Source organism: Theropithecus gelada, chromosome 4, assembly GCF_003255815.1.
Source record: "Theropithecus gelada isolate Dixy chromosome 4, Tgel_1.0, whole genome shotgun sequence".
NCBI classification, from domain to species: Eukaryota; Metazoa; Chordata; class Mammalia; order Primates; family Cercopithecidae; genus Theropithecus; species Theropithecus gelada.
In genome coordinates this window covers 117012732-117025663 of record NC_037671.1, presented here as the reverse complement: position 1 = coordinate 117025663, position 12932 = coordinate 117012732, and the positions used below count along the sequence as shown (strand labels likewise).

Genomic DNA, 12932 nt, shown 5'->3' with positions numbered 1-12932 from the left:
GTTTATGAGTACTACGTTTTACCTAAGATAATATATTTTTTATGAGTACTACGTTATACCTAAGATAATATATTTGAAATATGTTTTGAAATCTTAGATATAATTGGAGATTAGAAGGGCAAAATAAATGAAAAGCATTTCTTATAGCATGATTTTTTTTTAGAAAGAAATACTTGTTTTAAAAGGTAAAGTTGTTTTTGAGCTATAAGCATTGATATATTTACTTTTTATATATTTCAGGACCGCATTTTAATCCCAGCGCTATCCATAACTTTTATGACAATATTGGATTTGTAGGTCCTGTGCCACCAAAACCCAAAGGTTAGTGTATCCATTAAATGTGAAAACTGTTACTTTTGAAAAGCAAAATTTTAGAAAAATTTTCCTGTTCAGCAACCTTCCTCTCTAGAATTGCTTCAAACTCTGGCATTCTTAAATGAATTCGTTAAGAAGATGTTTGTTTATTTTCATTTACATGCTTGGGGTTGGGGAGGATGCAAAGATGTAATATTCTTAGCTTTTTAAGAGTAATATGCACGAGCTTAGGAAGCACTATACACTCCCAACCAATAATAGCAAGTCTTGGTTAAAAAAAATTACTAAGTACTAAAATTTGTATCATTCAAAACCTTAGACAAATGATAAGGAAGATACCTTGGGGAAGTTTTTTTTCCCCCCATGAATATTCAGTTTAATTTATATATAACTTTAAGTAATCAAAATACCCTAAATTCCAGATGAATAGTTTTTTACCTTCTATCATTTTACATCATTGATATTCTCAGAATATATGCACACCAAACCGTATATCTGTGTGTTTTGATCCAGGCATTAAAATATGCATAGAAATGGAAACAGGTACATAAATATCACTGCTGAAGGTAAAGATATAGACATATATATAGATTAACACTTATCTGTAGTATATAATTTACTTTCAACTCTAATTAAAAGGTAAAAATTTGTTAATGGATATATAGTATTAAAAGAAGCAAACTGCAAGAGCACATAAGTGTGGGTGGGTGGAGGTTGTAAAGATACAATAGTATTTTTGTATGCAATTGAAGTTGTTATCAACTTAAAATAGAAGAGTATAACCAAATACAATCAAAGTAAATCATGATTAAATGTCATCAAATAACAAAGGAAGACAGTAACAGGAAAAGAGGAGCAAAACAGTTGTCAAATAGACAGGAAGCAACAAACTGGCAATAGTAAGTCCTCACTTATCAGTAATTACCTTAACTGTAAATGGATTAAACTCACCACTCACAAGGAGTTTGTATGAATGGATTTTAAAAACAGGATCTGGCAGCAGCCAACGGGAGGCCCCAAGAACTCCTGCTAGTGCACACAGTGGGAGGGGAGGGAGCCCATGACGTGCACACACCCTCTCCCTCATCCACCACTGTCACCTCCTGCTGCTCCTGCTGCTGCTTGTGTGCTCGTTAGTTGCGGACTTGCCATTTCTTTTGTGAAGCAGCAGCTGAGGAGACTCCGATGCTCCCCATGGCTGACGAAAAGCCCACAGAAGGAATCAAGACTGAGAACAAGGATCATATTAATTTGAAGGTGGCGGGACATGGTGATTCTGTGGTGGTGTTTAAGATTAAGAGGCATACACCAATTAGTAAACTAATGAAAGCCTGTTGTGAACGACAGAGATTGTCAATGAAGCAGATCAGATTCTGATTTGATGGCCAATCAATCAGTGGAACAGACACACCTGCACAGCTTCTTTACTCCAGAACGCTGTTCTTTAAAGACCACGATTATTACATTCTCAATTAGAAAACTGCAGTTTGGTTCCACCACATTCTGACTACTATAGTTTATTCTTTTTTTCCCCTTCCACATTCCTTTATTATACATGACGTAACTGGCATATGTGCACAAGCATATTGCTTTTTTCTTCAAACCAAACAGCCAATGGTATGTTTTGATTGACGTCAAGTGGAGACAGGATGGGAAAAAATACTGATTCTGTGAGAATACCACCTTTCTCCATTAGTGGCATGTTCATTCAGCTCCTATCTTTATATTCCAGTAAGTTATTTTGCTCTTACTGTTTTAACAACAACAACAACAAAAAATTCTCATATACGTTGTTCAATTGGAGGATTTTAATGTTTTTCATTTATCATTGTAAAACCAAGGACAATTTTATAACTTTTGTGTATGTAGCTGTTACGTGTAGGGCAGTCCGTCTTTAAGTAGGGATAAATTACTCTAAAAAAAAGAAAGAATCCTAGAAGGTTTTCCCTTCAAGTCAAGCTTCTTGTTTAAATAAACTGTTTGTTTAAAATGAAATAAGAAAAATAAAAATAGGATCCAATAATACACTATCTACAAGAGACTCATTTTATATTTAAAGACACAGGCAGAAAGTGAAGGGATAGAAAAAGATTTTATATATAAACGGTAGCTCAAAGAAATCAAAAGTGGCTATATCAGAAACAATAGATTTTTAAGCCAAACTGTTGAGACAAGGATTATTATATAATGGTAAAAGGATCAATTTAACAGGAAAATATAAAAATTATAAATATATACACACCCCACATCAGACTACATTAATATGTAAAGCAGATATTGACAGATCTGAAGACAGAAATTGACAGCAATAGTAGGAGACTTCAGTACCCCCCTTACAATATTATAGAATATCCAGACAGAAACCAAATAAACAGCTGGTTTGAACAAAATGCTAAACCAAGTGGATATAGCAAACACAGAACTCTCTGCCAACAGCAAAAAAAATATACATTCTTCCCAGGCACACACGGAACATTCTGTAGGATAGATCATATGTTAGTTCACAAAACGAGTCTAAACAAACCTAAGAAGATACGAATCATTCCAGGTATTTTTTTCTAACCACAGTGGAATGAAACTAGAAATCAGTAACAGCAAGAAAACCAGAAAATTTGTGGAAACTTAAACACACTCTTGAATAATCATTGAGTCAAGAAGGAAATCAAAAGGGAATCTTAACAGTATCTTCGGACAAAAATGAAAACACAGCATACCAGCATCTATGGGACGCAACAAAAGCGGTACTGAGAGATAAGTTTATAGAGACAATACGTACGTTAAAAAAAAAAGATCTCACTTATACCCCAGGGACTAGTAGAACAACAAGCTAAGCCTAATGTTAGCATAATGAAGAAAATAATAAGGATTACAGCAAAAAATAGAGGATTTAAAAACACAGAAAAATGTCAGTAAAACTAAGAGGTGATTTTTTAAATCAACAAGATTGACAAACCCTTAGCTAGATAAATTGAGAGAAAAAGAAGACAAAATCAGAACTGAAAATGGAGACAACAGATGCCTCAGAAATAAAAGGATCATAAGGGAATATTAGGAACAATTTTATGCCAACAGACTAGATAACCTAGAAAAAAGATACATTCCTAGAAACGTACCACCTATTAAAGCTGAATCAAGAAGAATTAGAAAGCCTGAATAGGCCAATAACAAATGAGATTGAATCAGTAATCAAAAATCTCCCAACAAACACCCAGCATGGATTTAGAAATTTAAAGAACAAAACAAAACAAAACAAAAAAAACTCCCAACAAAGAGACATCCAGAACCAGATGGCTTTATGAGTGAATTCTGTCAACATTCAAACAAGAATTAATACCAACCTTTCTTAAGCTCTCCCAAAAATGAGAAGATGGACCACTTCCAAACTCATTCTGAGACCAGCCTCACCCTGGTACCGAAACCAGACAAAGACACTGCAACTAAAGAAAACTACAGACCAATATTCCTGGCGAACATAAACACAAAAAATCCTCAGTAAAATACTGGCAAACCAAACTCAGCACATTAAAAGGACCATACACCATGACCAAGTGGGGTTTATCCCTGGGACTTAAGGATGGTTCAGCATACACAAATCAATTAATGTGATACAGCACACACATTGAAGTAAAATGAAAGGAATAACCATGTAGTCATCTTAATAGATGTATAAAAAGCATTTGAAAAGGTTCAGCAATTGTTCATAATTAAAACTCTCAGGCCAGGTACAGTGGCTCATGCCTGTAATCCCAGCACCTTGGGAGGCCGAGGCAGGTGGATCACCTGAGGTCAGGAGTTTGGGACCAGCCTGACCAACATGGAGAAACCCTATCTTTACTAAAAATACAAAATTAGCCTGGCATGGCGGCCGGTGCCTGTAATCCCAGCTACTCAGGTGGCTGAGGCAGGAGAATCACTTGAATCTGGGAGGCAGAGGTTGCAATGAGCCAAAATCACGCTATTGCACTCCAGCCTGGGCAACAGGAGCGAAACTCTTGTCTTAAAAAATATATATATATATATATATATATATATATATATGTATATGGAAGGAACTTAACAGAATAAAGGCCATATATTAAAACCCCATAGGTAATATAACAATGGAGAAAACCGAAAGCTTTCCCACTGAGACCTGGCACAAGCAAGGGTGCCATTCTTACCACTTATTTTCAGTGTAGGACAGGGAGTTCTAATGTAGTATCCATTTTTGTGTTGCTGTAAAGGAATACCTGAGGCTTGGTAATTTATAAAGAACAAAGGTTTAATTGACTCACAGTTCTGCAAGAAGCATGTCACGGACATCCACATGCTTTCTATACAGGAAGCATGTCACCGACATCTGCTCAGCTTCTGGAGAGGCCTCAGGGAACTTTTACTCATGGCAGAAGGTGAAGCAAGCAAGCAGAGGCATGTCACATGGTGAACGAGATGGAGGGAGGTGCCACACCTTTTAAACAGCCAGATCTTGCTTGAACTCAGAGCAGTATCTCATTATTGAGAAACCTGCACCAAGGTATTCATGAAGGATCCACCCCCACAACCCAAACACCTCCCACTAAACCCTACCTCTAACACTGGGGGTTACATTTCAATATGAGATTTGGAGAGGACAAACATCCAAACCATATCACCTAGCCAGAGCAATTAGACAAGAAAAATAAAGGTATCCAAATCAGAAAGGAGGAAGTAAAATTATCTCTGTTTGCAGGTGACATGATCATATATGTTGAAAACCCTAAAGACTCAACCAAAAACTTTTAAAAGTAATAATTGAATTTAGTAAAACTGCAAGACACAAAAACAATGTACAAAAGTCAATTGTGTTTCTGTACACAAGGAACTATCAAAGGAGATCAAGAAAATAATCCCATTAACAATAGCAAGAAGAAGAGTACTTAGGAATACACTGAAAATTGTAAAACATTGATGAAGGAAATTAAAGACACAGATAAATAAAAACATAGCCTGTGTTCATGGATTGAAAGAATTAATATTCTTAAAACATCCTTACTACGCAAAGTAGTCTATGGATTCAATGTAATCCCTATCAAAATACCAGTGGCATTCTTTACAGAAACAGAAAAAAATCCTAAAATTATATGCAACCAGAAAAAACCCTGAATAGCCAAAGCAATCTTGAGTAAGAACAACAGAGCTGGAGACCTCACATTCCTTGATTTTTAAAAATATTACAGAGTTATAGTAAAACAGTATGGTACTGACATAAAAACAGACATATTGACCAGTGGAACAGAATAGAGACCCCAGAAATAAATTGATGTATCTATGGTCAACTTATCTTTGACAAGGGTGCCAAGAACACACAATGGGGAAAGGATAGTCTCTTCAGTAAATGGATATTCACATGCAGATGAATGAAATTGAATCATTACCTCACACCATATACAAAAATAAACTCAAAATGAATTAAAAATGTAAACATAAGAACTGAAACCATAAAACTCCTAGAAGAAAACATAGATGAAAAGCTTCTTGACCTGGTCTAGGCAGTAATATTTTGGATATGACACAAAAAGCACAGGCAACAAAAGCAAAAATAGGCAAGTGGGATTACATTGAACTAAAATGCATCTACACAGCAAAGGAAATAATCAGCAGTGAAAAGACAGCCTTCAGAAAGGGAGAAAATATTCACAAACTGTGTAACTCCTAAAGGGTTTATATTCAAAATGTATCAGGAACTCATGCAAATCAATAGTAATAGAAACCAATAACCAGATTTTAAAATGGGCAAAGGACCAGAATAGACATTTCTCAAAAGAAAGTATATAGATAGCCAACAGGTATATTGAAAGGTACTCAACCTCACTAATCATCAGGGAAATGCAAATTAAAACCCAATGGGATACCATCTTACAAACCTATCATAATGGTTACTATGAGAAAGGTGAAAGATTACAAGCATTGATGAGGACATAGAGAAAAGAGAACCCTTGTACACTTTCATGGGAATGTAAGTTGGTGCAGCTATTATGAAAAACAGTACGGAGGTTCAAAAACTTTAAAATTTTATGATCTAGCAATCTCACTTCTGAGCATATATCCAAAGGAAATTCAATAAGTATCTCAAAGAGATAATCTGCACTCATGTTCCTTTCAGCATTATTCACAATAGCCAAAATATGAAAACAACATAAATGTCTGTATATGGATAAAGTAAACGTGAGCGGTATACACATAACACACACACAGTGGAATATTTATTCAGCCTTAAGAAAGAAGGAAATCCTTTCATTTGTGATAACATGGGTGAACCTAGAGGATGTCATGCTAAGTGACATAAGCCAGAGAGAGACACATACTGCATGATCTCTCACCTATATGTAGAATTCAAAAATGTCAAACTCCTAGAAACAGAGAACAGAACGGTGGTTACCAGGGGCTGGGAGAAGAGGGTATGGAAAGATTGTGGTCAAAGGGGTACAGAGTTTCAACTATATAAGACAAACTCTGAAGATCTGGTGTACAACAGTGTGACTAGTTAACAGTAGTTTATTATATAACTGAAGTTTGCTAAAGGAGATCTTAAGTGTTCTCAACACAGTGGGGTTGGGGGCAGATAAGCTATATGAGGTGCTGAATATGTTAATTAACTTGACTGTAATAAGTATTTCACAGTGTATACATAAATCATCAAGTTGTACAGTTTACAATTTTTAACTGTCAACTATACATCAATAAAGTTGTGGGGGAGACAAAACAAAGACAGCAAAACAACAGTTTTCATTCACACAAATTCTGGAAGTCAGCAGTCATATGGTGAATCAGGTCAGCACTCATAGGGTTACATCATCCTCACTAGTGTGCTGCAACAAATACTCCAGACTTACAATTTGTTCCACATATGTTTATATTTTCAAATGTCTTCAGAGATACAAATTATTTGTGTTACTTCTTCCTTCCTAAGAAACATTATGGTTTGTAGGAACAGGAAAGTATGAATTGTGGACAGGAAAATGTACATTTTTCCTGTGAAGCTGAACAGGACACCCTAAAAAAAATGTATAGTTACTGTCATTGAGAAATTCAGTGCCTTACATAGGGGAGGAAAAGGAGAGGTTGAGAAAAACATTTTACGAATCAGGCAGTTGTTCACATGCTTACATACTGGTAGGAATACCATGTTAAATTGGGTTTTAGAAGAGCGGCTGGCAAACAGTGACCCATGGACCAAATCCAGCCTGCCATCTGTTTTTGTCAATAAAGTTTTATTGCAGGAAAAGAAAAAGAAATGGGAACAAGGAAGAACTAGTATATTACTGGTCTTCAGTTTGTTACAAGAATTTTCACATTCTCCTTTCACATTCTCATTTATTGTGCTCTATTTCATTTTTTTGTTGTTGGTTTTATTTTTTATTTTTTGAGACAAAGTTTCAGCTCTTGTTGCCCAGGCTGGAGTTCAATGGCATGATCTCGGCTCACTGCAACCTCTGCCTCCCAGATTCAAGCCATTCTCCTTCCTCAGCCTCATGAGTAGCTGGGACTACAGGTGCGCCACCGCACGCAGCTAATTTTGTATTTTTCGTAGAGACAGGGTTTCTCCATGTTGGTCAAACTGGTCTCGAACTCCTGACCTCAGGTGATCCACCCGCCTCTGCCTCCCAAAGTGCTGGGATCACAGGCTTGAGCCACCGCACCCAGTCCCCTGCATTTTTATGTATAATTAGACGTAGGTCTGTCCTTGTATTTTATTTAAATGTTTTTAAATATAGCTAGAATACAATGAACAGTTATTACAGAAGATCAGAGTGAGATTAAGGCATTTGACACGGTAAGCAAATGTTCAGATGCTATTTGGATGTTAATTGAATAAAGCAATAGAGATGACAGCAGTATAAGCGCTAACTCTTTAAAAAATATGCAAGATGTGTATTTCAGACACTAAATGAGTTTCCTGAATACAATCTTCCTACTCTTTTTGAAAAATAAGAATTTTTTCTTATGAAAAGGTTCCTGTTTTGCTTCAACATAATCTGTTACTTCAGATTAATAATAATCTGTTATTTCACATAAGTGAAATAAAATTGGTCTTGACAGTTGTTGAAGTAGGATGAGTACATGTTCATTTTGCTATCCTCTCTACTTTTATATATGTTCGAAATTTTCCATAATAAATATGAAAGGTCCAATAAAAACATCCATTACTTAAAAGTTTTTACATGAAAGATAGAAGTTTGTATGCCGGCTGTTTTGGGAGAAATAAGGAATCAATAATTTTTTGCAATAAGGCTAAAATACACATTAACTTCATGAATAGAAATTTATTTAGTCCTTGAAGTCAGTTCTGCTTCACAATGTAGAGATTTTTTTAACAGCTAAAATTAAATGTGTTTAGACCATTATTTGTTATCTAATTTCCTTTTTTCCGATTTTTTGGTTATTTAGTTTCCAAACACCTCTAATTTAAAAAAAAATTCATAATTCTAAGTACCAAGTGGGTTTATAAGAAAACATTGGAGATTTTTCATTAAAAAAAAAAAATTTGTAGATCCCTTATTGATTGCCTTAGATATTACTTAAATAATGAAAAATATGCTGGCATTTAGTAATACATTGAAGTGTAAAAAGGTACTTCTTTATGGTCACTCTTCCTAAAATTTTAACCTTTGCAGTTAAACAGAATCAGCAAGGTTTTACTAAAAACGTGCTAGGTGAAAATGTTTTCTAATGCCTGAGACCAAAATTCTAATAAGTAGGATGGATCCCCAGATTAAAACAATTATTCTGTAAAATGTTTCCCAGATGTGGAATGTGAAATGATTTTACATGGTAAAAAGTCAAAGTTTTTTAAAATGTATTTCTTTTCATGTGTTTCTGGGCATAGTAACTGGTATTGTCAGATCCTTGATTTTTTTTTAGATATTTTTACTTAGGATAAGACTTAATTCGATGTTTGTTTTAAAATTATTCAGTTTGGGGAAAATACTGTATAGATACTATTCAAGTTAGTCGTGCATGTGGCAAAAATTGTGACAATGGAAAGCCAACACCTAAAGTTGAGGACTTAGCAAGAAAATTTCTATATAATGAGTAAGAAAGGTGTGCTAAAGGGATACAGAGTACCAAATATCATTTAATTATTTAAAATTTGTCATAAAATTTGACTTCTATATTTTTATCTACTTGTTACAATGTCTCTCTTAAAATAGAAAAGATACCAGTAGGGTAAGTAGAATTTGCATATTAATGTACATTGTTTTAACATAGGTTTGATGCTTTGAATTAGTAACCTTGACCAGAAAAATTCAACAATGCATGCTCCTTTTACTTTAAACCTCCCAAAATTAATTTGTAGGAATACTGTTGTAATTTCATTGTGCGACCCAGATTTTTAAAAGTAGTTTTATAAATGTGATCGCTTGTTAGAGACAATCTTTGAGGAATATAATTATTCTCTGTATTTAAGATACCACTATCCATATAAACATTCTAGAACATTGGTCTCTTAGAGCTCCAGTGACCTTTATTTTATAAGTAAGAAACAAAGAGACCTACAATGTATATGATTTATCTGAGATCACGGAGCAAAATATTCAGGAATTAGTAGCAGAGCCTGGAACAGAACTCCATTCTCACAACTGTAAATTCTAGTGTTCTTTCTACTCTACGATACCAAATGTGATTTTTAAAAATAAAGTATGGTAAAATTTTTATATAGATTTACTTCTCCAGAGTCTGTGGATAAGACGTTAGATACTAGTTTATATTTTATTTGTGTCATCCAAGGCTTACATTTTTGGCAGATAGAGAACATGAATTAACAAAAAAACTTCCCTGTCTGGTAGAAAACAAATATAAATACTACTGCAGTGGGAAACGAAACTCTAACTTTAATGAGACTTACGTGCAGTGACAGTATTGTTTTGCAGCAGGACACCTTTTTACAATCTTGAGTAGTATTATGGGAATCTTTGCAATTAGATACCCTTTCTTCAACTATAAATTGGAGATAATGATGCTGTTTTCTCCTTTAAGGAGATATGGAGGTGATTACATCATGTTCATGTTGTATTTCCCAGAGGGAGAAGTGCCAGCTAGATAGAGGTTGGTAGTGATCAAGCATGTGTGTCAGTTTCAGCTAGATGCCTCATTTAGGGAGCAAGCTGCCTCAGGCTGTGCACTACAAATGGTGTTTAAAGTTGTCTGTAATTTTTTAGACTTTGTGATTTCTTACTTATAAAACCATTTCTTTTCTTTCTTACAGATCAAAGGTCCATCATCAAAACACCAAAGACTCAAGACACAGAAGATGATGAGGGAGCTCAGTGGAATTGTACTGCCTGTACTTTTTTGAACCATCCAGCCTTAATTCGCTGTGAACAGTGTGAGATGCCCAGGCATTTCTGAGCCAAATGGCCCTGTATCTTCTCTAAAACCACATCTAAATTTCAAGAAACTTGTCTGTCATCGGGAAAAAGTTTCACTGCTACATAGGATTTTGTCAAATTGAAGGTGTGACAAGATGGTGTTGTGCTAATGTTAAATGTCAGTCCACAGAGCTAATAATACCTCAGTATAATATCATGAGCAGTTGAAATTCATCACATGAAAAGTAATCTGCTAAAAGACTTGGTTGCCCACTGCCTAATTGTGTACAGTGTTACCAGTATCCTATTATGGATAATTCTCAATATGTTAACGCCTAGGTGTTCCCATTACTTTTTTCCCCTCATGTCACTACTGAATTTTGACAGGAGGAAGGAATAGAATGATAGCTTGTTTTATTTGTAAAGCTTTCAGTGAAACACTACATACATGAAGAAAAGGAACAAGGTTTAACTATTTAAGAACTGCTGCCGCATAATGCCATTGGATAGGGGAAGAACTTCAGAAATCTGTGGTACTCTTGGCCTTGTCTTTGTCTTCCCTGAACACGTCTCCACTCTGTGAAGCCAGCATCTAGGGGCTAAAGATGCAAAGGAAAGCAGCATGCATTGTCTGTACAAATGTGCAGTGAAATACCCCCAAAGCTTTTCCTACTGTACAGATCTCTCGAGTCTGCTTTAAGTGATTTCTTTTCTTCTTGATTATTTTCTTATATTTCTATATGTATAGTGTAATAGCCTTTTGTTAACTAATTTTCTTTTTTCCTTTTAGTAATTAAGCACGATCATGTCCCTTTTTACGCCTTACCTGAGAGGAACAATGCCTTAAAATAAAAAAGCATTAATGAGATGAAACTATGCACAGAATAACTTTCCTCTACTTATTCTGTACTTTGCCCTCATGAGTTCCAATGTTGTGTGAAGACAGGGAGATGCTGCACAGTGAATTGCAGATGATATTACAGAAGTGATGTCTGTAGGTCACATTAAATACTGACTTGAGCAGTGGGTGACACAACACAGTGTTTTGTCTTCCACAGGGAAGCTTAAAACAAAAGATATTTTTAACCCACTGACAGAACAACAAGGTTAAACTTCATCTGCTTGGTGTCCCACAGAACTTGCACAAGCGATTGTTATTGGGAAAGTACAGTCTCAAAACCACCAACAGCAGCAGTACCTGCAGCCCTTTTTTTGGAGAGAAGTTTAAATGCTTTACTGTTGGGGCAGTCCATTTCTAATCCTGACTTGGTGACAGTATCATGTGTATTTATAAAACAAGGCTAGCCATATTTAGGACAACTGAAGAAAAGCTGGAAAAAAAGAAAAACAAGCAAACTTGAACACTGAAGCAACCTCAAGCATCTCTTTATTTTGATGATATATTTTTGTAAGGAAAATAAATATTCAGATGATCAGGAATGTATATAACTAAATGAAATCAAGAAAAAATAACAGTATGCATTTAAAAGGACAGAATTATGAAATTATATGAGTGCTTAGAATGGGGCTAAGGGAAGTGCTGAAATAGAGCAAAGGATGGAAGATAATATAGACTATCACCCACTGTAAATGTTTGCAAGTGGCTGTGTTTTAAATGGGATTATTAAAGTTGATCTCTATGAATGTCAGAGCCTTAACTTTCAGGCTTTGCATTTTGTATATGGGAAGAAATAAGACAATCCTAGGTAATTAAACCGTAGACCCAAAGCCCTTAGGTTTGATGCATTTTATTTTAAAAATAGGCCTTGTTTTTCAGCTTCATCTGCAGTTCTATGTGAAGATTGATAAATCAGTTTTTACTTGTTTTATTAATAAAACGTAATTTGGATATCTTGAGTTGATGGTTTTGTGATTTAGCTGGGTAAACTATCTTTGTAACAGATAAGTTATTTATAAAAATTAAAAAACTTATATTCTAATGTGGATTTTGTGACTTGTTTTCAGTTTGTGGGACAGGAGATAATTTATACATCAGATCATTTAAACATTAATGGAAATCAGAGAAAACTTCTTCTGTAGAGTCTCCTTGTGACATTATGACATTCAGCTGCATTTCTTGGAGTATTTTTATCAGTTGCCCTAGACTTCTTTTTTCATAGTTTGTGATAGCTTTCCCTTTGATTTCCTTTGGATTTTTCAAAACTTACCCCATTGTTAAAGACAAATGTGATTTATGGGACCATTTAACCTGAAGTAAACACTTCGTTAATATTAGTTCTGTCCCTTGATGTGTAATGCAGTTCATGAGGATGGTGGTGCTTCTCTTGA

At 35.0% G+C, this 12932-nt stretch overlaps 1 protein-coding gene across 1 annotated transcript in view; it reads left to right on the top strand.

Moving 5' to 3' along the window:
* The window catches only part of TAB2 (TGF-beta activated kinase 1 (MAP3K7) binding protein 2), a 90460-nt gene extending 77871 nt beyond the window's left edge, over positions 1-12589 (top strand). Inside the window, exons 8-9 of the mRNA XM_025383078.1 lie at positions 241-321; positions 10541-12589. Coding sequence (XP_025238863.1) covers positions 241-321; positions 10541-10683 — 224 coding nt within the window. The 3' untranslated portion in view covers positions 10684-12589. The remainder of the gene's footprint in view (positions 1-240; positions 322-10540) is intronic.
* The last annotated feature ends 343 nt before the right edge of the window (positions 12590-12932 follow it).